Genomic DNA, 27133 nt, shown 5'->3' with positions numbered 1-27133 from the left:
AAAACGGACCACCCAGGAGGCAGAAGGGTTAACAGAAGGGTTAATGACAGACAGTTGAAGAAACAGCATGGGCTTTGAAGTCATACAGGCCGGAATTCAAATTATGGTTCTGCTACCTACTTATGTGACCTTGTGAAAATTATTTAAGCTCTCTAAGCCTTATTTTTCTCCACAGCAACATAAGGATAATGCTCTTTTGCAAGATTATTATGAACAACAAAGAAAATCGTATATGGAAAAAACCTCCTATGATTCTGGCTCATACTGAATTCTCAATGCTATGCTATGCTAAGTCACTTCAGTCGTGTCTGACTCTGTGCGACCCCATAGACGGCAGCCCACCAGGCTCCCCCGTCCCCGGGATTCTCCAGGCATGAACACTGGAGTGGGTTGCCATTTCCTTCTCCAATGCATGAAAGTGAAAAGTGAAAGTGAAGTCACTCAGTCATGTCCGACTCTTAGCGACCCCATGGATTGCAGCCTAACAGGCTCCTCCGTCCATGGGAAGATGGCATCAAATATTATGGAGACCTGGCATCTGCAGGTAGCTCCTGATTTGAGCTGTCTTAAAAAAAAACAAACTAACTAAAAACTCTTTATGTACACTTAACATATTCATACAAAAAACTAGCAGTCTACCTAAGAACTGTATAGAACAGGTGGGCTCTGTAATAGACGGTACCCAGTCATTACAGGTCCAACTCTTTACTCTCTCTAGTAAAAGAGGAAACAAATATATGAAATTGCGTTTTCTTCAGGAAAAAGAAGTCAAATGGTAACTTTCTGTGGTATTCTCTTAGATCCATGAACAACACACACACCTGAGAGGAAAGTGAGACTTTTCAACCCTGCTCATGCCCCTTCCTTTACCGGGGTGGCCCAAACACCCCTGAGTCATCTGCTGCAATCTTGCTGCCTGTTAACATGCTTCGTGGCACTCTGTGCTTCCCCTAAGATAATCCCCATCTTGCTTTACTCTAATTCCTTTGTCTGCCTTCTTTCCTCAGCTACAAGCTCATTATGAGTAGGAACCAGGGCCTGCCTTCATCAGCAGTGGATCCCCATTACTGAACGCATGACAGCCACAGAGGGTACACTAGGCAATCATTTCTGAACTGACACCTAAAACAATGCATCTTCTCTCCAAATATTGTTCAGAACTCATTTCCTTCTTGAAATCTCTATTCCAAGAGATATTAATCTCTTAATCCCAAAATAATATTCCTCTTTTCTATACAATTCCAAAGCACAGCCCAGAGGTTTTAAAAGGTTTCTTGCTGTTTTTACTCTTCTGAGCAAGAAGGAAAGAAATAATTGAGGAGGAAGGTAAAATCTATAAGATTTTTAAACTATACTTTTAAACTATAAAGATAGGTTTAATAATAGATTAAATCCCTACCTGGTTGTAAATATCATCAGATCTCAGCCGACCAATAACCATGCTGATGAAGGTCTCGTTGATAGGCACCCTCTGGAAGTAACTCTCAGGATAGTTGGGTGGTCTTTTGGCCCCTGGTTGGCTGGAATAACCTGTACTTCGAAGCAGCTTACAAATATCATCCATATTTGAATCAGCAGAAGATCGGGCAGCACTGAGCCATGTTCACAATGGGAAATAAAGGGCCAAACAAACCGCATATATTACAAATAAGAAGTCCAGCAAAGCAGAATTTCAGTATAAATTGACTTTATATAGTTTTAGGTATGAGTGGATCAATTTATATCCTTAAGATTCAAAACTATGTTTTCAAAAAGCCTGTAATATAGCAAACTTTTAAGATGGGTTCTTGTACGTATGTACAGTTTTATGTAAAGGTCCACGACCCCTTTCCCAAGGGGCAGGATTTGTTTTGGAAGACAGCATTTCTCAAATATAAGAAAGTAACATGATACATACATTATAAATAATACTGCAGCAGGGTGGCAGATGGCATCCCATGATCAAGACACATTGATGTTTCTACAGTAAAATCTATGAACATTCACACAAATGAGATAAAGAAAGACAGTCCATAGCCTCATATAGGTGCCGATCAGGTTCTGACTCCAAATTTTGGATTAGGTTAGGTCTTGCTGCCAAAGTGGTTACTCTGTGTGCATGTGTGTATATGCATATATTTCTGTTGGAGCTCTTTGGATTTCAGAATTGTGGATAAAGAATGTGAACCTACACCAACATTTCATATATTTAAAAATAATTTAAAAAAATAAAGTCAATTTCAAGTGGGATATACCAACTGGTTTTTCTTGGCAAGGTGTACCTTCTACAGAGATTTAATCAAAACATCTGTGATTTTCCTGGTGGTTTGAAGTAGCAAATCTCCAAAGAGACTCAATCTTAGACTTGAAGATGACCTCCTATCTGATGTGAGAATCTCCTTTACTGCAGCTCTGACTTGAAACTGTCTGGTGTCTCTTCAATAATGGATCCTCACATTCTAATCAACTAGCTGTTGTGCCCAAAGGGACAAAGCTGGATTGTCAAAGCTGGGCTTGATGAGCAAACCTCTTTCTTCTTCTTCATGTTACTGTTTTTGTTTTTTCATGTACTTTCAGAAACAGAGGCAAGACCATTTGAAGCTCATTTAAAAAAATAGGGATAGTAAAGAAGCTCATGGTCACACTGATGTGACTGAATTACGCAGCCTCACACCCTGATAAAGCTGAGACAGAACAGGAGAGCTGAGTAGCCTGATTTACTGCTGAGAAGGCAGAGTACGAAGCGTGGCTGCTAATACAACACCGCCCAGACAATCCCTCTCTGTTGAGGCTCTGACTCTCTGCCCTGTTTATCCTGTCCTAATTTGTAAGTTTGAAAATGTTCATTCTAGCCCATGCTTCTGTAGCCCAAGTTCCTAAATGATTCCTGCCTCTTGGCTATTTCTTTCCTGAATCTTAACTATTTCTGACATTGACCTGGTGTCCAGATTTTGACTCATTATTTCAACAAACTGAAAAATGTGTGTTAGGGACTGAAATCACAATTAGTTAAGGTAGGTCCTGTTTTTAAGCCCTTACTTCTTGAAGTCACATCTCACTGAAAAACCCAAATGAACTTTTTGGCCAACCCAATACAGTATTTATGAGTGAGAATTCACTTTCAACCTGGCCCTGAATGATAACTTTTCAAAATGTATCAATCTGAAAATGGCAACAGAAGGCTCATTTGTATCCTTACATCTGCCAAGGACTAATGTTTGAAAACTTAAAAAAAAAAAAAAAAATTCATTAGACTTCCCAAATTTTATCTTTAAGGTAACAGAAATTCAGATTCCTCTTTTAAAAAACTGAGGTACCATCACGGACATGATAATCCATATATCTCTAAAATCTATAATAGATAAATTATTCCACACATCATACATAGATTATATGATGTATAGTCTATTATGATGATATAAAACACGGAGTGTTATATTTCCACATCATGTATTATGTTCAGCAGTGATAAGAGTCTTATCTTCTGCATTCTAGATGATATTGCTGTTGTTCATAATAAAAGGAGGATAGGAAATCTACACTGCACTTTACCAAGAGCAGTGCTTTTGGAGGGCATGGTCTTAGCTCAGGGATACCTGTATCGATAGTAAGAGACCAGCATTCTCTCTCTAGTTTCTCCTTCAATCTTTTGGTCAATGACCAGAAGCATAACTCCGTATAAGTACAGCGCTTCACACTGTAAAAGAAAAAGAGAGGAGCCATGTTCACACAAGCTTATGCAGCACAGCTGATGATGGGTAAAAGGAGCCCTTTGCTCTCATTTCTCCTAAAAGCTTTATATTGCAAGGAGAATGCAGGATCCTCCCCTCAAAGGGTCTCATCTTCTGTACAGAATGGGCTTTAAAACATTTATGCAAAGTTTAATTTACAATGACTATCTTTCAGCTGGTCTATTTTTTGTATTTTGCTTGGGATACCAAAATAGAATCCCAAGATTCTGAGTACCTCTAGACCATTCATTTATTTTACAAACATTTCCTAAGTGATCACCATGTACTAGGTACCAGGCTAGATGTCTAGGATGCAAAAGATAAAGAAGATAGAACTGTTACACCAAGGAAGTACACACAGTCCACATAATCTTCATTTACTTGTAATTCTGTTCAAAGTCTACTATGTTCTAAGTTCAGACAAAGACCTACCAGTTAGGTGACAGTTATCAGTTTATTTAGCTTCTCTTTAAAGAAGGATACACTGTATGTATTGGTGACTTACAGGGAAAAAAGTAAGTTTGACATTCCTGAATTTTTTATTTTAAATGGTCACTACTACTTACTAGAAGTTGTTTGCCATCTTCATTGAGAAGCACTGTTTCTAAGGTTTGCTGAATATAAACACCTTCATTGAGATCATCTAGATACCTAGAAAAGAAACCCCAGAGCAAGTTATCCATTGAAAATGAAAGGTTAATATCATTGAAGAAGGACAGTAAAGATGTTTAAAAGATTAGGCAATATACCACATATTCTGGCCTTCAAATCATTTGTTTCCATTCATGTGCTTTAAGAATAGGTTTGTGAGTAGAAACTCATGATTAGGGCCACGGGTTATTTATGGCCACTCCAAGTAAAAGGAACACTCCTTAGTCCTGATTTATGAATTACAGAAATCTTGGAAATAATGGCATAAGAACATGGAGTAGTTAGCTTAAGAGCTAATGAATAATGAACACTGAAGGGCTAGAAGGAAGACAATATTGTATGGTCACAGATATGAAGGAAGGTTATGGCTACCAATGCTACAAAAATTAAGTTTTTTTTTTCTTTCCCACTTCTCATATTCAATAAACTAAATTAGGATCAAGACTGAAAGCCAAAGACTTGGTATAAAGCAAGATGATTATAATACTACACAAGAGGAGGACGTGATAATGAAACTCTACCACACTTAAGATGACTAGTGCCACAGGAAGGAAAAGAAAATTACCTAGGGTATAAGTTAGTAAATTTCTTAGTAACTCAGAAAGATATACATGTTCTAGTATGTCCCTTCTCCCTCTCCACTATTTACTATCAAAATTAGCTATTACTAAATTAGTCAATACCTGTTTAAGTCTACAATATATTTATGCACACTTTGAAATGCTAAATAAAATCTGGTCACAATTTCTATGTTGTTTTCCCGAAATTCTTCATCTAAATCCTGTAGCTCTGGCTTAGATTCCAGTTTGCTTTCACATAATTCTGGACCCTAAGAAGAAAAACACATCAAAGAAAGAGTCAAAAAAACAATACAATTGCCGGTAACAATTTCTAAAGTATCTTTGAAAAATGTGTTATTTATGCCTCTAAAGGGATATAAAAAATTGAAAGCAGAGAATAGAAAGTAGATAGCAGAAGCCTAGATATAAAATCCCCTTGAAGGAGATGGTCTTGAACTGAACCCACAATTTGCATGCTTTTAAATGTGGCAGACTTCAATGTGAAATATAGCATACCAAAGTTATCTTTTAAAAATTTGATTATATTGTGTTACATTAGAGCTTCTGCACAGTACGTTTATATTACTTTTCAAATTAGCTGATATTAAATTTTGTTGCAAAGCTTTTCTTTTTAACTCTTTCTCCATAATTACTTAACATCCCAGTCTCCTGGTTTCCAGAGAAAGCACGCTTTTGTAGAAAAGATTGGTAAGAAAAGCTTCGAGGAAGATTACCTTAAAATAGCTGAAATCAAAAATGATATCTCCATATTTCTGTTGATCAGCTCGGTCTTTTAATCTAAATACAGGAGGAATAAACTCAGAGAGCCTCAAAAGTTCAGCAATGATGGCATTGCCACAGGAAACAATCCTTAGGATTGCCTGGCCACACAGGTTATTCTCAGCCAAAAAGTCTACCATCTTGAGGAAAATCAGCTACTCTGGGCCTGGCCACAGGGAATGTGTGACTGGCTTCAGAGCTGGGGTCTGTAAGTCATCAGATGAAACCAGGTCTGTTGATACATTGGCCACTCCATTAAAGGACCTGCAACAACAACAAAAAAAGTATGAACAATCTCCAGTGCTTTGAAGGAAGGATGTGAAACATATACACAATATTTTTCTTCCAAATTCACTGAAAAAGACTATAATACATAATGACTTCTGATATGGAGGGAGAGCATTTATTTCCCACTCTGCATGTTTTCCTTGTGGAGGGACTTTGCTACATTATTACTCTTGGTCTCTTTCTCAACACTTTATTCATTTCTCTCCATGAGAAAAGACATGATGCGGCTGATCCCAGAGCTTGGGAGAAGGTGTCATAGGGCATGTGTGGATCCAAGGGAAAAGGTAACTATATCCTAAAATTTACTAGAATTAGGTGAGGGAACAATCTTTAAAAATGCTTTTTTTCATACGTCAAGTTTGGGAGGTCCTGCTATTGAGACTAACACATGTCTGAGAATTGTGATAGGGTGATTCTAAAGGAAGGACAACTATTTCACACTAAGCAGTGGAGAGGTTCTGATTAGCAATGTATCTTGAAATGATATCATCAAGAAAAACTTATCAAAGTTAAGTTTTATGCCCAACAAAATTGAGAGTGAAACTGCAGTAACTTTGTACTCAATGGACAAACCAAGAATGAGTGCAAAGTAGACCAAGTGCCGTGGAAGGAAAGAATCTAAATTCTTATTGATGTTACTGATTCCTTGATTCAACTGTGGCATTACCTCACCTTGTAATCCTTGTTAAATGGACCACTTTTATGGTTTATCTACTGTTAACTGGGTTTTGCATTATTTGTAGATGAAAGCATTCTTAATAATATAGATTCACTTGTTCAACAAATATTTATCCGGTGCCTTCTATGTGCGAAACACTGTTTTAGGACCTGCGACTATTGTAGTGAACATAACTGAGTTCCTGCTCTCATGAAGCCTACATACTACTGGGAGTGGGAAAGAGATAAATAAGTAAATCATGTATCAGGCTGTGACAACGTGTAAAGAAAAGCATGGTAAAGGGATGGAGTGTGTGTGATGTTACACAGTTTGTAAAAGTGTCTTTGATAAGACGGTATTTGAGCAGAGATCAGAAGCAAGTGAGGGAGCAAGCTGTAAGGGTATCTGAGGTCTCTAAGATGGTCCTCCCTGTTCATGCTCTGTGTAGGCCTCTTTCTCTGAGTGTGATTTTCCTGATTTCCTTCTAAAGAAAAGAATATGGAGGATGTGAAAACGCCATTTCTGAGATCAGACTGCAAAAAAGACTGTGACTTCTGGCTTGAGAACCCTTTCCAGCTTATGTGTCCTGGGAAAAGCAAGTTGTCAGGGTGTAAGAGAGCCCTGTGGAGGGAGCCCATAGGATGATGGAGAAGTCTGTCACTCACCACTTGAGTAGGCTGGGAAATGGATCCCCCCAACCCCCACCCTCCGCCCCGGATCTGTTTGTGTTCACAGTTTGACTGCAACGTCCCAAGAGCCCCTGAGCCAAAGGCACCAGCTAAGTCACACAGCTGACTCCTGACCACAAACATTAATTAGACAATAAATGCTTACTTTTTTTTTTTTTTTTTTTTTACCTCTGTAATGGCTTATATGGGAAAAGAATAGAAAAAAGAGTGGATATATGTATTTGTATAACAGATTCACTTTGCTGTACACCTGAAACTAATACAACATTGTAAATCAATTATACACCAATACAAATTTAAAAAAAAAGAAAAAAAATGTTTATACTGTTTTAAAGCCACTAGGTTTGAAGGTAATTTTAGATGATGATCTAGGAGAAGGGCATTCCAGGAAGGAGTTATAAGGAAGTTCAAGTAAGGCCCCGGGGTAGGAATGTGCAAGGAAGAACACGTAGTTGATGTGGCTGGTGGGGAGTGAGCTGGGGGAGGTGGAGCTGGGGCCCATAGCAGGGATTACAGAGGAGCCACTACAGTTATCCAGAACTCTTTCGTGCGAGGGTTGTCTATAATATACTTTAAGGCATAAATTATTAACAAGTCCCTTCAGTTTTCTCTGTGAAGCTTGCTTGTTGAGTCACACTGATCCCTAGTAGGCTGAATTTCAGATAATTTCATTCCACTTCTCCTACTGAAATGGTCTGGCTTGGAAAATGAGACAAGGAGAAAATAAAGGAAAATGGGAACAAAAGTCACTTGAAGTCCTCTGAAGAACACCAAACTAACCCAGGTTTCAGCAGGATGAAATTCTAGACTCAATTCAGAAGTGGGGAGCCTAGGATGAACAGGTCTAACTGCTACCATTTGGATACCAAGACAGGACAGTGTGGCCAAGAGAAAACAGCTTAAAGCAAAGCAACATGACCTGCCTTCTTTCCCAAGAAACAGACACACTGGGCACATGCATGCATGTGGTCAAGGAGGCTTAGGCCTGGGATAATGACATAAGTCAAAACTCTGGTGTGCCTGTGTCTTATTTAAATCCTTTTTACCCAATGAGTTACACTGTAGGCAACTTCAAGGCAACTTCAAATTTGACTAAAGTTTTTGTGGGCCTCCCTGGTGGCTCAGTGGTAAGGAACCCATCTGCCAAGATAGGAGGCATGGGTTCAATCCCTGAGTTGGAAAGATCCGCTGGAGAAGGAAATGGCAACCCGCTTCAGTATTCTTGCCTGGAAAATTCCATGGACAGAGGAACCTGGTGGGCTACAGTCCATGGGGCCTCAAAGAGTCAGATTTGACTTTGTGACTCAACGACAACAGTCTTTGGTAAATAGCCCCATTGTTGGCTGAAAAACTGGTCCTAAAGAATAGAATTTAAGAAGCATCATTAAATACGCCTAATCATGTTGCAGTGATCTCAGAGGTAGGTGGCTTTACAGATGTTAAGACTTAGTTGAGACTTAAAAAAAAAAAATCACTCTAGAATGAGGTATGAATAAGCATGGTAGAAGAAATTATAATATATTAAATCTTCCTTTTAGAGGTTCTCCTGGTGCTAGGAATGAAGACAATTCATAATGACCACTCATCTCAGTGTAGGTTGTCTTATTATTTGCCATGAAATGAAACCAGAAATTCCACTCAATTTCCTGTTTCTTTTTACAAGGCACCCAGAAAAGTGGCTGTAACTTAATTTTAAAGAACTGATATGGAACTGTGATTTTTAGTTTGGAAAGTAATTCTAGACAAAAGACAACATGCTTTCAAGAATGAAGCATGGCAGCATTATACCAACTGCCCAAGGAGTCCAGAACTGAATTATGAAAATTAAAGTTCCCTGGGAAGAATCATTCTTTATCCTACACAGAGGACAAAAGAAGACTGATCTAGTTTAATCCTTTCATAAAAACCTCAGTTACATAAAGAACGGAGCACTAGTCCCCACCCATCCATTACCAGGAATAAACTGTAGCGGTTGCTGATCGAGATAAAAACCACAGGCGCATCTCTTACAGGAAAGTTCTAAAATGAGCCTAATCACTTTAGTTTGATTCATGGATCCTGAAACAGAATAAAAAAAATCGGAAGGTGTTCCTTGTAGCGGACAAAGGCAGTGAAGAATCTCCCTCCTTCCGGCAACCATCAAGGTTGGAGGAAGTTCCACGCACTTGCAATCTATCCGGAGACCCAGTTCCCTTCCAGGCTCTGTGTTTTCTGTTTTTCTAACTGTACCCACTCCGGTATTCTTGGGCTTCCCTTTGTGGGTCAGTTGGTAAAGAATCCGCCTGCAATGCGAGAGACCTGGGCTCGATCCCTGGGTTGAGAAGACCCCCCCGGAGAAAGGAAAGGCTACCCACTCCAGTATTCTGGCCTGGAGAATTCCATGGACTGTATAGTCCATGGGGTCGCAAAGAGTCGGACACGAATGAGCGACTTTCACTTCACTACTTTACTACCACAGACAAATCAGGACCCTCAGAATTTTTTTTTTTTTTTTAATGCAAAGGACTTTGGCGTGTCACAGGTGAGGCAACCAAGGTGCAGAGAGCAGCAATGACTTGTCCAAACTCAGTCCATGGCAAAACGAGAATTCAAACTGAAGTCCGTCAGACTGTAAAAGCTTCCACCAACCACTCAGGTTTCTCGAGGGTAAATGGAGGAATCACGACGTCCACAAAGCCTTACTCCCGGAAACCTGGAAGGATCAGATGCGGACCAAGGAGCTGAACATCATCGCTTCTAAAGCGCCAAAGCAGGGTGTAAAACTGTTTCCACCTGAGTGGAGATGCGGAGTCTGAACTGCAGCCGCGGTTCCAGGAAAACCCCCAGTCCTCTAACGCCAGGCTCCCCCTTCCAGACCCCACCCCACGCCGCAAAATCTCCCCAGCCCCGCGCCTGGGCCAGCGCGGCCCAGCCCCGGGCGGGGGAGGGGACGGGGGACATGAAGGAGGCGGCGCGCGCACACTGCCCCGACTCACCTGTCACCCGGGCCGCGCCAGGGCGCACGCGCAGGGCCCGCGGTCGTGCGCGGAGTCTGCACGCCGGCCCCCACCCTCCGTCTCCGTAAGGGTCCTTCCACTTTTACCCCCAGCCCTTCCCTTATCCTGAGCCGGCCAGACCCCGGCTTCCGCCACTGGTCCCTCGGCTGTCACATGACAGAGGGGCGGGGAGCGGCGGCGGGGCGTCATGTGACCGCTCGCCGGCGACTACTGATGACGTCCGAGCCCGCGCTCGCCGTTTCAGCGACAGAGGAAGGGAGTGAAGGAAGGAGTTGGGGTCCGGGCGCGGGGAATCCGGGCGCAGCCAGACAAGAGCTACATCCGGCAGCCAGGTAAGGCAGGAGCGAGGGATAGCGATGGGAGGGTGACGAGGGGTGTCGCCTGCTTCTCGGGCGCTCGGCGGGTGCCCGGAGCTGCTATCTGTGGACCTGGGTTATGGTCGTGGTTCTTTTCACGGTCACAGCGGGGAGGCTGGGGCCGTTGACCTCACTCTCCAAGACGCCATCTCTCCATCCTTTGGCTCTAAATATGTGGATCATGAATTATGTTTTATTGAAATATTGTTCACTTACAGTGTGTTAGTTTCAGGTGTACAGCAAAGTGATTCGGACATATATGTGTATATGTATATATTTCAGGTTCTTTTCCATTATAGATTATTAAGATATTGAATATAGTTCCCAGTGCTTTACAGTAGGACTCTATAGTTTATCTGTTTATATACAGTAGTGTGAGGTCCCGAATTCTTGATCTAAATAAATCTGGTTTGAGCTGGCTTTCAAAGCAGGGCCTTGGGCACATATTTGAAATAAACTCTCAGGGCGTCAGTTTCCTTTTCTCTTCTCTCCTGTAAATGGTTGTGAGGATTAACTATAATGAGAGCAAAGCTTAGGGATGCCAGTTCATGGCATGCTATAGGGGACATAGAAATGGTTTCTGTTATTGATGTAACTCTTCCAAATTTTTATTGGTTGCCTATTTTGTGTGAGGGGCTGTTTTATGTAGTGTGGAATATGTCAGAATTCTAGTTTAAGTTGCTGACAAGGTGAAAGAGTGGCAGACATGTGAGCAAGTGGACCTGGGTTCGATCCCTGGGTTGGGAAGATCCCTTGGAGAAGGAAATGGCAACCCACTGCAGTACTATTGCCTGGAAAATCCCGTGGACAGAGGAGCCTGGTAGGCTATAGTGCATGGGGTTGCAAAGAGTCGGAGGGGACTGAGTGACTTCACTTTCACTTTCACTTTAAAGTAGAATATGTGTGTGTGGTTGGGGGAGGGGGATAGTAGTAGCATGAAGAAGAAAACAAGCAATTGTTTGTATGGATAAGAGAACGCTTCATAAAGATGTAACCTTGCATATTGAAAAAGAAGGTACAGCTCTGGTGGCTGAATTTGTATAGGGCCCTATGGATTTAAAGGTGGTCAGCACAGTATCTAGGTTATTTGTGTGCTTACCACTTGCTGTACCCAAAGATGAGAGGGGTATTTTTATTTTTACATTAGCTGATTATTGGCCACCCCATCTACAGAGAATCTTAAAGACCTGCTGTGGTCTGAATGTTTATATCCTCTCCTACCCCACTCCCAGATCATATGTTGAATTCCCAAAGCCAAGAAATGGCAATTAGGCGCTAGAGCCTTTGGGAAGTGCTTAGATCGTGAGGATGGAGCCCTCCAAGTAGGCTTGATACCTTTATAAAAGAGGCTCTGGAGAGGTCTCTTACCCCTTCTACCATGTAAAGACACAGAACTAGAAGGCCTTGGCCATGAACCACAGGAAGAGGGCCTTCAGCAGAATGCGACTGTACTGGTGCCTTGACCTTGGACTTCATAACCTCCAGAACTGTAGAAATGTTTCTGTTGTTTATATGTTACTGTGTCTGTGGTATTTTGTTGCAGCAGCACCAACTGATGAAGACAAGGCCTGTAGGGAAAGCAACAGAATATGCTAGGGGAAAAACTCAGGAAGTGGGTAATCGTGTTTTAAGCTTTCTTTGAGACCATAGGTATAGAGAACAAAATAATTACTGTTCCCCCGGGAAGGCTTCAAGAAGTGGTCAGTTTGAACCAAGGTTTCTCAACTACTGCACTGACATTTGGGACCAAATAATTCTTTGTTGTGGCAGGCTGCCCTGTGACTTACGTACTTAGCTGTACTTACATGCTAAGTCACTTGAGTCGTGTCCAACTCTGCGACCCTATGAACTATTGCCTGCCAGGCTCCTCTGTCAGAGATAGGGAAAAGCCATTTCTCTTGCTTTTGGATCTGAATCGTTCCTCTTGGTATTTCCGAATTACAGAAAGATGTTTCCCTCACCTGTCTGCAAGTGTAAAGTTTCATTGGAGTAATGTGAATTTTGCATTCATATAAAAAGGATGGCTTTCCGTTTGTCCAGGATTATATTAATCCTTATATGAAGGTGAAGAAGTGAAAGTGAAAGTCGCTCAGTCGTGTCCAACTCTTTGCAACCCCATGGACTATACAGCCCATGGAATTCTCTAGGCCAGAATATTGGAGTGGGTAGCTTTTCCCTTCTTCAGGGGATCTTCCCAACCCAGCAATCAAACCTGGGGCTCCTGGATTACAGGCGGATTCTTTACCAGCTGAACCACGGGGAAGCCCAAGAATACTGGAGTGGGTAGCCTATCCCTTCTCCAGCGGATCTTCCAGGCCCAGGAATCGAACTGGGGCCTCCTGCATTGCGGATTCTTCACCAGCTGAGCTATCAGGAAAGCCCTTAATCCTTACATACATTGTGTCTTACTTCAGGCTCCTGTTAAAAATTATCATAAACTGGTGGTTTAAGCAACAGAAATTTATTTCTCACAGTTTTGAAGACTAAAAGTTGTTGGTGTGGTTGAGTACTGGTGGGCTCTCCTCCTTGTTTGCAGATGGCCACCTTCCTGTATCTTTACATGAAGGACAGAGAGAGTGAGCCCTGTGTCTCTTCCTCTTCTAACGATGCCAATCCCATCATGAGGGCTCCCCCCTCATTTAAACCTAATCATCTCCCACAGGCTCTATCTCCATATGTCATCACATTGGAAATTAGGGTAAACATGAATTTTGGAGGGCACAATTATCTCAGTGTTCACCATACCTGAATTATTTGGGGTGCTTCATAAAAATATCATTTCCTCAGAATGTCCACTAGAGACTGATTCAGTAGGTCTGAGATAGTATCCATTAATCTGTATTTTTAGAAAGTATTTCAACTGATTCTTAAGATCAGACAAGTTTGAGAAAACTATAAAATTTAATTTATCCTTACAATAATGGCTTATCTCCTTTTTAAACGGGGTTGGGGGGGAGGGTGAGAACCGAAGATAGAGAAGTTAAGCTGTTCAACCAGAGTGATGCAGTTTTGAGTGATGTGGACAGGTGGAATTTCCAGGCATTGGTGACCAGGGTCCATTTCACTTATGCACTATTCTGTATTGCTGCTCACAGTGATGATTAAGTCAGTGGTGATATTTATTCTCATTTTAAAAGATGGTTTACCAGGCATTATTCTGAGTGTTGTGTTAAACAAGTGAACTCATTTGGTCCTCCCAGTAACCCTTGATACTGGCGCTGGATCATCCTCATGTTACAGAAAGGGAAGGGAGGGCATTGACAGGTTAAATAATTTGTCGCAAGTTACTCAGCAACTTTAATGGCAAAATCAGGCTTAGAACTCACATAGTCTGGCTCCAGAGGCTACTTGTTGACCCCCCACTGGAGTTTTTAGAAGTTAACTCCTACTAGTATTGCCCCCACGTTTTACTCTATAACATAACTAATGTTTGTTTTAATATAAATGTGTTTCATGTTTTCTTTAAGTAAAATTAATATTCTAGGAACATATGTCCTGTTCATACTGTGACTAGCCTAACCCCTAATGTGTATGTATGTGTGTGATAGTGTGTGTGTATATATATATAATACTTTGATAATGGTATTTCTAGAACAGTGCTGTCGAGTGCAGTAGCCACTAGACACATGTGGTTATTTAATATATTTTTTTTTGCATTGTTTCTACATAGCAGAGCATTGACAAAAATAATAAGGTTACTTAGTTGATAAGTTTGGTTTTATAAAAGATATTTGTTGAACAGAGATCCTCTGAATAGAGGCAGAAATAGGTAAAAATATTAGTGGTGAAATATTTGCATATATCTATTGGAAAAATGAGAATAGAATAGAAAACATTTTCCATTTAGAAGTATTACTTCTGAGCTTCACAGTAGGTTACTTGTAGTATTTTACAGTTTAAAAAAAAAATGGTCTTCAGAAAAGACTCATTTGAAGGTGTCAACAGCTTCACATTCATAAGCATGACATGCAGTTTTGAAGAGAATTTCAGGAAATCCTATGAAAAAATAATAAGAGCACACTGAGATAATACATCTTCAGAAACACCCATGTCATAGTATTAAAGACAGATGGCTAATAAACTGATTAAAGAATATGACTGTGTACCAAGAATAATGATTTTTTTTTTTTTTAAGTTTTGGTATTGATATAAAAAGACTTCTAAATCTGTTTAGAAGAAAGGCACTGCCAAATAATTCTCAAACTACTGCACAATTGCACTCATCTCACACGCTAGTATAGTAATGCTCAAAATTCTCCAAGCCAGGCTTCAGCAATAGGTGAACCGTGAACTTCTAGATGTTCAAGCCGCGTTAGAAAAGGCAGAGGAACTGGAGATCAAATTGCCAACATCCGCTGGATCATCGAAAAAGCAAGACAGTTCCAGAAAAACATCCATTTCTGCTTTATTGACTATGCCAAAGCCTTTGACTGTGGATCACAATAAACTGTGGAAAATTCTGAAAGAGATGGGAATACCAGACCACCTGACCTGCCTCTTGAGAAACCTATATGCAGGTCAGGAAGCAACAGTTAGAACTGAACATGGAACAACAGACTGGTTCCAAATAAGAAAAGGAGTACATCAAGGCTGTATATTGTCACCCTGCTTATTTAACTTCTATGCAGAGTACATCAAGAGAAACGCTGGGCTGGAAGAAGCACAAGCTGGAATCAAGATTGCCGGGAGAAATATCAATAACCTCAGATATGCAGATGATACCACCTTTATGGCAGAAAGTGAAGAGGAACTAAAAAGCCTCTTGATCAAAGTGAAAGAGGAAAGTGAAAAAGTTGGCTTAAAGCTCAACATTCAGAAAACGAAGATCATGGCATCTGGTCCCATCACTTCATGGGAAATAGGTGGGGAAACAGTGGAAACAGTGTCAGACTTTAATTTTGGGGGCTCCAAAATCACTGCAGATGGTGATTGCAGCCATGAAATTAAAAGACACTTACTCCTTGGAAGGAAAGTTATGACCAACCTAGATAGCATATTCAAAAGCAGAGACATTACTTTGCCAACAAAGGTCCATATAGTCAAGGCTATGGTTTTTCCAGTGGTCGTGTATGGATGTGAGAGTTGGACTGTGAAGAAAGCTGAGCACCAAAGAATTGATGCTTTTGAACTGTGGTGTTGGAGAAGACTCTTGAGAGTCCCTTGGACTGCAAGGAGATCCAACCAGTCCATTCTAAAGGAGATCAGTCCTGGGTGTTCATTGGAAGGACTGATGCTGAAACTGAAACTCCAGTACTTTGGCCACCTCATGTGAAGAGTTGACTCATTGGAAAAGACTCTGATGCTGGGAGGGATTGGGGGCAGGAGGAGAAGGGGACGACAGGATGAGATGGCTGGATGGCATCACCGACTCAATGGACATGATTTTGAGTGAACTCCGGGAGTTGGTGATGGACAGGGAGGCCTGGTGTGCTGCAATTCATGGGGTCGCAAAGAGTCAGACAGAACTGAGTAACTGAACTGAACTGAACTCTGTTTCAATGAGGATATGTTACTAATTTTTTTAAAGTGTAGTTGACTTATAGTATGGCTATTTAAATTTAAATTGGTTATAATGAAATAAAATTTAAAACTCAGTTCTTTTGCAGGCTGCTGCTGCTGCTGCTGCTGCTAAGTCGCTTCAGTTGTGTCCGATTCTGTGCCACCCCATAGACGGCAGCCCACCAGGCACCCCCCGTCCCTGGGATTCTCCAGGTAAGAACACTGGAGTGGGTTGCCATTTCCTTCTCCAATGCATGAAAGTGAAAAGTGAAAGGGAAGTCACTCAGTCGTGTCCGACTCTTCGCAACCCCATGGACTGCAGCCTACCAGGCTCCTCTGTCCATGGGATTTTCCAGGCAAGAGTACTGGAGTTGGGTATTGATGCTATTGTGACCATCAGTAATCACTGCTAAATAATAATCACACTCGCACGGTGGCTTCCATATTGGACAATGCAGACTATAGGAAGAACATTTTTGTCATGGAAGAAAGAAGTTTTTTTAGATAGTGCTGTTCTGGACAATTTAGACTTACACTAGAATCAAGATTGACCCCCCAGATAACTGAATACTTGAACCATATCATTTGGTCCTTGCAGGGTTGTGCTTTTTGAACAACAGTTGGTGTTATAATAATAGATGTACCCCCAAATCTAAATGACTTTGCAAAACTGAAGTTCATTTCAATTTCTTTCATGCATGGAACCTGACTGGTGGGCAGTTTTCCTCCAAGCAGTGATGTGGGAACCTAGGCTCCTTCCTTTTGGTGATTCTCCATCTTCAGTATGTGACTTCTAAGATCATTGCTTGTCTGTTTCAAGCTGTAAAATTGGATGGTGTAGAGAGAGAGTTCGGTTTTTATGCCAGGGCCTGGAGGTGGCTTCTAATTCACTGCCTTGAAATCAGTATTTATACGTCAGATAAGTTAAAAATTGCAGGTTTTTAAAATTCTCCCTTATTAAACTGTTTTATTGCCACTATTTTCTTTTTTTGGAAAAATGCATCATATGAGCAGTCTACTCTTTCTGACCCATTTTTGTTTTAGGTTTTCAGGAACTGAGCTCTTGTTGAATTCTTTAGAGAATCAGGGAATCTTTTGGAAGAGAGTATTATCCCTCCTTTAAAAAAGGAAAACACTTACCTTCCCTGTATGTTACCGGGCATATGTGTTTGGTGGCCCAGATAATGGCACAATGCTTTGATATCCTTTCAAGGGATATAGAATAGGTAGCCTTTGTAGAGATACTGAATACAGTCATATGGATATTTCTAGTGGTTCTGTTTTTCTATGCAGTTATTATTCTTATTCATAAATCTCATTTCACTGTATTTGAAAACTTAGGTAATAATTTCAAGATGCCGGGGCGTTCCACTTCAAGTTCAAGTTCAGGTTCAACTGGTTTTATATCCTTCAGTGGTGTAGAATCTGCACTCTCCTCCTTGAAAAACTTCCAATCCTGTATCAGCTCCGGAATGGACACAGCTTCTAGTGTGGCTTTGGATCTCGTGGAAACTCAGAGTAAGTAATAATGAAAACGTCTTTCTTTAGTGTCTGTTTTGAGGTGACCCTGTGCGGTGGCATTGCTCTAGGGATGTGAGATACCACTCACCTTTTGGGTGAGCTTGGGGCGCTCATTTAACCCTTTGGGCATCTGTTCTCTCATCTTGTTGTATGTATACCGCATACTAATGTACAGAGGGTGAGATGAGATTGATTCATTTGTATGTGTTCAGACCCTTATGTTCAAACCACTAGAAACTGCACTAGAAATTTATGTGCTGAAACATGAAGGTTTCTGATCTCAAGGAGCATACAATCAAAAGTATGTGGTATTTGTGAACTGTATGGTATATAGCATTGTGATAGTTATTTTTCAGTAATTTAACTATATTTTGTTCTTGATTAATTACTCAGTAGACAGCCTAAGCTGATGCTAGGGGTACTGGTAAAGGAAGGCCTCTACAATAAAATGAGAAAAGTTCAGTTTTCCTGAACTTGATCACAATTTTTTGATCAGAAGATCTAGGAAGATGTTATTTTCTTTGTTTAGTTTAGATTTATTTTTATTTTATATCTATCCCATATAGAAGCACGGGAGCAACATGTTTCTTCTTTTGTTTTACTATCGCTGTTTTTTAGCAATTTGATTGTGATATGCCTTGATGTGATTTTCTTTGTTTATTCTTTCTGGTGTTCTTTGAGCTTTATGGATTTGTAGACTTATGGTTTTGATCAAATTTGGAAAAAAATTTCTGCTACTATTTCTCTCCCTTCTCCTTCTGGGGCTCCAATCACATGTATGTAAGACTGCTTGGTAATGTTCCATAAGTCACTGAGGCTTGGGTGATTTTTTTCAAGTCTTTTTTTTCTCCTTGGCTTCAGTATGAATAGTTTCTTTTGCAGTGTCTTCAAGTTCGTTAGTCCTGTCTTTTCAAGGGTCTAATATGCTAAGTCTATCCAGGGGACTTTTAATTTCAGAGACTTTTTTGAGCTTTAGAAAACATAAAAAAGAATTAAATGGAATCTTATTTTTCTCTTCATTATGCTCATGTTTTCTTTTGTATTCTTGAGCACATGAAGTGTATTTTTAATATCCTTGTCTGTTTTAATATCCTTGTCTGCTGATTCTGTTAGCTCTGTCCATTGCTGCTTGAGTACATTATGTTGTGGAGTTTCTGAATTTTGTCATCTTCCTTTGAAGAGTATTGACCTTTGTTTTGGTTGGCAGCTAAGTAATTTGCGGATTAGGTTGATCCATTCCAGGGTTGTTATTAAACTTCATTAGGACAGGTCTAGTGTAGTTTTCTCTTCTTGGGTGGCTCAGTGGTAAAGAATCTGCCTACAATGCAGGAGACACAGGTTTAGTCCTTAGGTGGGGAAGATCCTTAGGTGGGGAAGATCCTCTGGAGAAGGAAATGGCAAACTGTTCCTGTATTCTTGCCAGGGAAATCCATGGACAGAGGAGCCTGGCAGGCTAGAGTTCATGGCTTCTCAAAGAGCTGGACTTGACGTAGCGACTGAGCACGCGCACAGTGTGGCTTCACTTAGGGCTGACTTAGCTCTTAGGAGGAGGCTCTGTATAGATTCCTGAAGGGCTTTCTCTGCATACCTCCCTCACTGTGCTCTGTCTTGCAAAACCCCTAATGCTCAGCAACTTGAACTCCAGTCTCTGTCTCTTTGGTCCTTCCAGACTGCTGTGCTCCACTTAGATTCTTCCTCCTCTCTGCAGGAAGGAGAGCAATTAGAGGACTTACCTCACCTGATTTCACAGGAATCCCAATTCTGCTCTGCCTGTTGTCTCAATGTCTGAAAGCAGTTGTTTCCTATATTTTGCCCAGCCTTACGGTTACTCATGGTAGGAAGGTGAGTTCCATACTAGATATTCATTCACAGAAGGCAGCAGAAGTCACCCATCTTTAGTGGGTATTCTCTAAAGGTCTTACCCCTGTCCAGCCTGATTTGTAGTCTCTTTTTGACACTGATGGAGATTTGGCTTTGGTAGGTAGTCCTGGGGAAACTCATAATAAAATCTTAAACCATGAGAGAAGAGCTGTTACATAACCTCCTGGAGGGTTGTATCAGTTTTTTTTCAGGATTTGGTTTGAAGATTTCTGAGTGTTTTTAATACAAACTTCATTTTTGTTTTTTTTTTTTTTTAATAAGATGTATATTTTGATACAAAATGCAACTTCTTCTGTGTTATTTAAGAGGAAACATAAGCATCACTTTTTGAAAGATTCATGCTCTAAAGCAGAGATTGGCAGAGTTTTTCCATCAGGGGTCAGATAACAAATATCTTAAACTCTGTGGGCCATGTGGTCTCTGCTGCAGCTACTCCGTTGCAGGTCTGACAGTTATTATGAAAATAGTTTTGATCCTGTGGACCTTGTGGAAGGGTCTCGGGGACCACACCCTGAGAACAGCTGGTTATGAACCTGAACTGGAGTGCCTATGAGCAGGATTTAGGTGACGGGAGAAGCTCTATACAGAGAGGAGGCCTAGAATGACCCCCACTGGAGTAATTGAGCAAACGCTTGTTGGAGAGCAGTCTTCGTGTGGCACCAGACTGAGGTGCCGTCTCCAAGGACCCAGAGAGTAGAAAAACACCCGTCATTTAAGTAAATTTGATGCTAACTCAGTCTGATGGCAACCCACTCCAGTGTTCTTGCCTGGAGAATCCCAGGGACGGGGGAGCCTGGTGGGCTGCCGTCTATGGGGTCACACAGAGTCGGACAAGACTGAAGTGACTTAGCAGTTAGCAGCAGTCTGCAACAGTAGATGAAAGACTTTAAGAGACAGAGCCAAAATTGCCCCTTAAATGGAGGACTTAAAATCAGTCTGATATGGGCTTTAGTCCCAGTTACAGCCTTCGTTCTGTAACTTGCTCAAAGATAGGTAATTTTCTTTGGATTTTGAACTTATAATTTTTTATCTGCGAAATATCTGATTCTTGCTGAATATGTGAGGAACACTTGGACGAAAAGAATAAAAAGATGCATATTTAAATTGCCTAAGGGTTCAGTAGATGAGAAAATTTTGATGGAGAGCTTTTGTATTTTACTGCTCTATACTGCTTTCTTTCTATGCCTTACTGAAAGAAGCAGAGCAGAAAGACTTCAGTTATTGAGGTCAGGCAGGGACTGGATGTCTGTTGAACTATGCCAAGGTACAGCGGTGATGGTGATGGCCGTCCTGCTCCAAAGGTAAGAGCTGGGTGTGGTACACGCAGCAAACGTGTGCAGGTCTGTGCTGTTTCTACAGGTGCTGTCTCACTTGGTCCGACCTGTGATCCTGCCAAGTAAGGACTATTGTTAATCCCCGCTGTGAACCACTGAGGCTTAGTGAAGCTGAGTACCTTCCTAAGGTCACACAGTTACTCGGCAGTGGGAGTTGAGATTTGCGCATAAGCGATTTGACTGCAGAGTTTCTGCCCTTAACCGTTACACTTTATTGAAAATTGATTTTGTCCTTCAAGTGGCATTTGCAGTAGTTGGATAATATTGAAGTAACATTTAGTGATATTTAGCTCAGAAAGTTTCGGTTATTTTGTTGAGATTGACAGTATCTGATTTTCCTTTCTTCTCCCTCTCCCTTTTCTTCTTCTTTTCCTTTTCCCTTTGAAATTCCAAAGTGAGGTTGCAAGGCTTTTTCTGAAACAGCCCATCAGCTTTTGTCCTTTTCTGCAGGTGGAGTTTTCAACTACTTCCCTTGGACATTTGTGTGTTTCCTGGGCTTTAGCGTCTTCTGTTTACAGAGGCAGAGTTGAGTCTGGTTGTGGAAGGAAGAAGCTGGGATCTTTTGGGGTCATTGTGCTGACCCTGGCTGTCTATTTCTAGACTCATCATGGCAGGAAAGTCAGTTCCTTTTTGGGTAACCGATGGTGGGCAGGTTTCCTCCCCTGCAGCGAGTACATCTTGGCTGATAGAAGCAATACGGTGAATTGACTGAATGATAATCAGTTTTCTCTCTTGTATCCAGAATTTGTATTCCAGCTAAGAATCATCACCTTTTAAACCTGATTCCTTTTCTTTTTCACACCTTACTCCATCCAGGCAAGAAACAGAGTTTTCACTTTGTGACAGTTACTTGAGAGTTAATGATGAATAAAGAACAGCTGCTGCTGCTGCTGCTGCTAAGTCGCTTCAGCCGTGTCCAACTCTGTGCGACCCCATAGATGGCAGCCCGCCAGGCTCCCCCGTCCCTGAGATTCTCCAGGCAAGAACACTGGAGTGGGTTGCCATTTCCTTCTCCAGTGCATGAAAGTGGAAAGGGAAGTGAAGCCACTCAGTTGTGTCCGACTCCTAGTGACCCTGTGGACTGCAGCCTACCAGGCTCCTCCACCCATGGGATTCTCCAGGCAAGAGTACTGGAGTGGGGTGCCATTGCCTTCTCCATAAAGAACAGCGGTCAGAGTTAAAAACTTGCGTGGTCTTGGAAGTTTGTGCTCTTGATGAATAACTGAAGTTTTACAAACATTAAGCATTTCGTTGAGTGCATACTTCTTAATTTGAATGCTTTTGGGGGTAGTATTCTAGTTTCCTCCTGAAATAAGGCATTCCTAAATCTAAACATTTGATGAATAGAAAGAAAAAGAAAGTTATGTGCACCCATAACCCTCTCAGTCATCATCTAATTTTGTGAAAAAGGAGTGATTATTTTACTTAAATCCTTTATGTTAAGTTTATTTTCAGAATTACTTAATGGTTTGAGAAGCCAGCACATACTGACGTCACATTCTCAAGACTTATTTTCTTAGGCAGATCTGGATTTTCATTATATTGTAATAAATTTCTCTGTCTTAAGAACTGCTTCTTACGGCCAGGACTCTAGTTACGGGGAAGGTTTCTTTTGGGCCTCACTCTTCTACTGTATTCCATAATTATATTATTGAGTAGAAGCAGTAATTAGAAGGAAGTAATGATAGTGGGGTGGTGGCCAAAAGACAATAAAAGTAACAGTAACCGTAAGAAGCCAATGTTTGTGTGTCTTATATCGCTTTTGTAACTGGAGCCAATGATAAAAGCAAGAGATTATTATAACTTAAATAAATGAAGACTATTGAGAGTTACGGTATCTGTAGTGTTAAAAGTATAAAGGCGTGGCCTACAGAATATGAAAAATCCAGGTCTCTAGAAGAGCTCAGTCACTTTGCCTGTGTCTTCGTAGTTCCCAGGTGTAGGGAAAACTGCACTGTTTCTCCTCTGCCACTCACGACACTTCTAGCTGTCGAATGTCTGGGTGTTTCCCCCACTCTAAGCAGTTCTCCAAATCTCTGTGGCCACCAGCTGGGTGTCCTGCTGTTCAGTTCAGTTCTGACACTATACCTGGAGTTAGTGTCAGGTCTCACAAGCTATGGACTCAGTCCTGTAAGTCTGCCCTTTGGGTTCTATTGATAGAATTAGCTGGAGCAGCTCACAGAACTCAGGAAAGCAGTTACATCCTTCATTGCTGATTTATTATAAAAGGGTACATCTCAGGAACAGCCAGGTGGAAGAGATGCCAAGGGCAAGGCGAGAGGGAAAGGGCACAGACCTCCTGTGCCCTCCCCAAGCCCACCACCCGCCCAGCACCTCTGTGTGTTTACCAACCCAGAAGCTCTCTGAGCCCCACCCTTTTGGGTTTTTATGGAGGCTTCATTACATACCCAACAAAGGCCTGTAGAGTCAAAGGCTATGGTTTTTCCAGTAGTGTTTTTCATGTATGGGTGTGAGAGTTGGACCATAAAGAAGGCTGAGCACTGAAGAACTGATGCTTTTGAACTGTGGTGCTGGAGAAGACTCTTGAGAGTCCCTTGGACTGCGAGGAGATCAAACCAGCCAATGCTAAAGGAAATCAACCCTGGATATTCATTGGAACGACTGAAGCTGGAGCATCAAGACTTTGGTCAACAGATGCGAAGAACCGACTCATTGAAAAAGATCCTGATGCTGGGAAAGATGGAAGGTAAAAGAAAAAGAGCACAGCAGAGGATGAGATGGTTAGATAGTATCACTGACTCAGTGGACATGAACCTGAGCAAACTCAGGGGGAAGCATACTTCTATCACTGGTGTAGTCACTTTATTTGTTATCTGTCTGTCCTGTATGTAAGCCTTTTCCTCAGCTGTTAAAGTTCCCTGTACTGTCGACTGGTGTCCTGGAGATACATATGAGATACTATTAAATGTATCACCACCGTTATTGTATTGTTTAGTCTTGATCTGGGAACATGCCTCACCTCCTGATGTAAGAGTTGTAGCGGGTGAAGAAAAGCGAGCTGGGAGAGCTGACTGTGGGCCGATACTATTAAATGTGCATGCAGTGAAAATCCCACATGGTGCAGTGGTAAAGAACCTGGCCTGCCAATGGAGGAGACGCTGGTTCGATCCCTGGGTCTGGAAGATCTCCTGGAGAAGGAAACGACAACCCTCTCTAGTATTCTTGCCTGGGAAGTCCCGTAGACAGAGGAGCCTGGCAGGCTACAGTCTATAGGGATGTAAAGAGTTGGACACGACTGAGAAGGCACACAGACAGGCAGGGTGGTGAAAATCACTGAACGGGGTAGTCTTATCCTCACTCTATAGACGGGGAAATGAGGCTCACTGAGTTGAAATAACTTAGCACAGGGCACACACCTAAGTGACAGCTAGGGGATTTGAATTTAAAACCAATTTGGCCTGATTTCAGCCCCTTGACCTAGATTTTCTGGTGCCACTTTCTCTTTCTGATGACCCTCAGTGGATGGCAGTAATTCTTACCAGCTGTTAGTGATGTCAGAGGCATTTTGGGGGTATATTTTCTCTATCTCTTATTGCAGTTCCTTTATATTATATGCCATTGATATTAATGTCTGTTATGTTACCTGTCATATTTGAGGCTTGGTTTTGTATGGTTAGCCTTTAAAGAGGTTTTTTCTTTTAAGTGATAGGTTTGTCATCTAAGCCATGGAGTAAAGGATGGTATATATACTTAATTGTGACTCTGTGGACCAGTAGTTATATTGGCATGTATCTCTTGATCCAGTTTTTTTATTTCAAGCATATAACTTTTAAATTATAAATAAACAGATACTTATTAAAAATTAGTCCCCCCCCCCCCCCCCGCCAAGAAGAGCATAATAGCAAGCTGAATTTAAGGGAATGCAAACAACTAGATGCATTGTGGAACTCCTCTTAATGAATCCCAGTTGTCTTAAGTTATTTAAAGTAACCAAGTTCTCCTCTAAGACCTACATAGAAAATAAACAGTTCAGCAAGGCTTCATCAGACCTGCTTTTCTCTTGATTACTTTATTAGGAGCAGATATAAACAGTGGGCCTTTTTTGCAATGTCTGCTATCATTAGGGGGTGTTATCATCAGTGTGCTCTCCGTCACTCAGTCATGTCCGACTCTTTACAACCCCACAGACTGTAGCAGCCCAGGCTCCTCTGTTCATGGAATTTTCCAGGCAGTAATACTGGAGCAGGTTGCCATTCCCTTCTCCAAGGGATCTTCCCAACCCAGAGATGGAATCCGTGTCTCGTGCATCTCCTGCATTGGCAGGTGGGTTCTTTACCACTGTGCCACTTGGGAAGCTCTTTGGTGACTCTTTATTTAAAAATCACCAGTGTTCTACCGCCTTGGCTTTTCATGTGTTCCCCTTTTTCAGGTGGGCCCCCTTGAGAGGCCATAACCTGATATCCTGATAACAATTAATGCTTTTTCTTAAGGTGGCTCATGTGGTGAAGAACCTGTCTGCAATACAGGAGATCTGGGTTTGATCCTTGGATTGGGAAGATCCCCTGGAGGAGGGAATTGCAACTGAATTCCATGGACTAAGGAGCCTGGTGGGCTACAGTCCATGAGATTGCAAAGAGCCTGAGCAACTAACACTTTCACTTTCTTGGGCTTGGCTTCCTTGGTAGCTCATCTGGTAAAGAATCCACCTGAAATGCAGGAGACCTCGATTTGATTCATGGGTCGGGAAGATATGATGGAGGAGGAATAGGTTACCCTCTCCGGTATTCTTGGTGGCTCAGCCGGTAAAGAATCCACCCGCAGTGTGGGAGATATTGGTTCGATCTCTGGGTTTGGGAAGATTCCCTTGAAAAGGGAACAGCTGCTACCCATTCCAGGATTCTGGCCTGGAGAATTCCATGTACTATATAGTCCATAGGGTCGCAAAGAGTCGGACACGACTGAGCAACTTTCACTTTCATTGTATTTTTGTTTTGTTTTGTGTTTGGCCTTTCCTTTGAACTGGATTTCCTCGGGGCACAGACCTCAGGGTGCACTTGGGATATTTTCAGAGCCTGGGACTTTCAAATGTTGGATGTATATTAATGTGTTAGTAAATGGCTTTTAACGCAGTTCCTTAAATACAGATATTTGGATTAAAAATGCAGAAAACTAAATTGCTTTCCAAAATTAGAAATTGAGCACTTTTGTTCATTGTTGAACCTAATTTTTTAAGACTTTGCAGTTAATTTTTGTGTCGGTACTGATTAATCCAGTAGTGATCAAACATGAGAGGAATTAACTTAGAGGGCTTGTTAAAACAGATTCCTGGGCCCTAGTTCTAAAGTTTCAATACGTCTGGGTCAAGCTGATGTTGCTCCTCCGTGGGCCAAGAACCCTGGTCTAATCACTGTTTCCCCTTTGGCGGGAAGCATACACCACTAGGTGGCACCAGAACACTTGTTAATCAGTAGCTGTTGTGCCCTTACTGTGTGCGTTAACTGCAGGTTCAAGATTGTTTAAAAGGTATAATCGCTAAGTTACTGAAATTTCATAACTTGGAACCTGAGTTATTCTGTATATCTAAGGATACAAAAAATGTGTTGATTCTATCAGAACAACAGAAAGGTAGGGCTATTAAGGTTAAGGTCACCTCTTCCAGGAAGGAATGAGGACTAAATACCTGTCCTTTCCACTGGCTTTATTTCTATCTATCCAGGTTACTCAGTTCATTTACCAGAGATAGATGCTGGCCCTGTTACAAAATAGAAATGTACATCTCATATTTATTACTTACCATTCTACCTTAGTCAATCTTGTTGTTGTCGATAACATTTAAATACCACTTTTAAAAGATTTATATGTACTGTTCACACAAATATGAACAGTAGGTATAACTCTATCGGTGGGCCAGCTGTGGTGGGGACAGTTTGGGGACGTTAGAAAGTGTGAAGTGTGTTTTCCTTTCCTGCTGCCTTCCTTAGTCAGAAAGCCGGGCTGTTTCCTTTTTAAGGCCCACAGAGAGGAAAGTCTGGGCTGTCGTTGGCCTCACCTCACCTCGTGTTACTCTGCACTCTCACTCCATAAATTTCCAGCCATTCCAACACCTCCAGATTCTCTTTCTTCCCCTGACTCTAACAACCTGAGAGTTGGCATGGTTTCTGCACATGATGGAATGTGTGGAAATGATTGCTTGCTGTGCTCTCCTGTTTGCTAAGCTCTCCCATCCACATTGGGATGTTACTTTTTGAA

The 27133-nt window shown here is 41.5% G+C and overlaps 2 protein-coding genes across 8 annotated transcripts in view; one reads left to right on the top strand and one right to left on the bottom strand.

Annotated features, from left to right (window-relative positions):
- WASHC5 (WASH complex subunit 5) overlaps positions 1–10487 on the bottom strand; it is a 53005-nt gene extending 42518 nt beyond the window's left edge. The window contains exons 1-6 of one of the 2 annotated variants that reach the window (XM_002692622.6): positions 10312–10487; positions 5656–5965; positions 5045–5190; positions 4277–4361; positions 3576–3676; positions 1400–1592 (exon numbers count right to left, since the gene is read on the bottom strand). In XM_002692622.6, the coding sequence (XP_002692668.1) occupies positions 1400–1592; positions 3576–3676; positions 4277–4361; positions 5045–5190; positions 5656–5841 (711 nt within the window). In that variant the 5' untranslated portion in view covers positions 5842–5965; positions 10312–10487. Of the gene's footprint in view, positions 1–1399; positions 1593–3575; positions 3677–4276; positions 4364–5044; positions 5191–5655; positions 5966–10311 lie in introns of those variants that run through there. The other variant, XM_059874413.1, reaches the window with a different exon arrangement.
- A 79-nt stretch (positions 10488–10566) lies between these two features.
- The window catches only part of NSMCE2 (NSE2 (MMS21) homolog, SMC5-SMC6 complex SUMO ligase), a 238184-nt gene continuing 221617 nt past the window's right edge, over positions 10567–27133 (top strand). For 2 of the 6 annotated variants that reach the window (XM_010811959.4, XM_010811957.4), the window contains exons 1-3: positions 10567–10664; positions 16295–16400; positions 17529–17705. In XM_010811959.4, coding sequence (XP_010810261.2) covers positions 17543–17705 — 163 coding nt within the window. In that variant the 5' untranslated portion in view covers positions 10567–10664; positions 16295–16400; positions 17529–17542. 6 annotated transcript variants of the gene reach the window in all.

The sequence above is a fragment of the Bos taurus genome, chromosome 14 (genome assembly GCF_002263795.3).
Source record: "Bos taurus isolate L1 Dominette 01449 registration number 42190680 breed Hereford chromosome 14, ARS-UCD2.0, whole genome shotgun sequence".
NCBI lineage: Eukaryota > Metazoa > Chordata > Mammalia > Artiodactyla > Bovidae > Bos > Bos taurus.
Note: the sequence above shows the minus strand (reverse complement) of the source record. Positions and strands in the feature narration are given on the sequence as shown.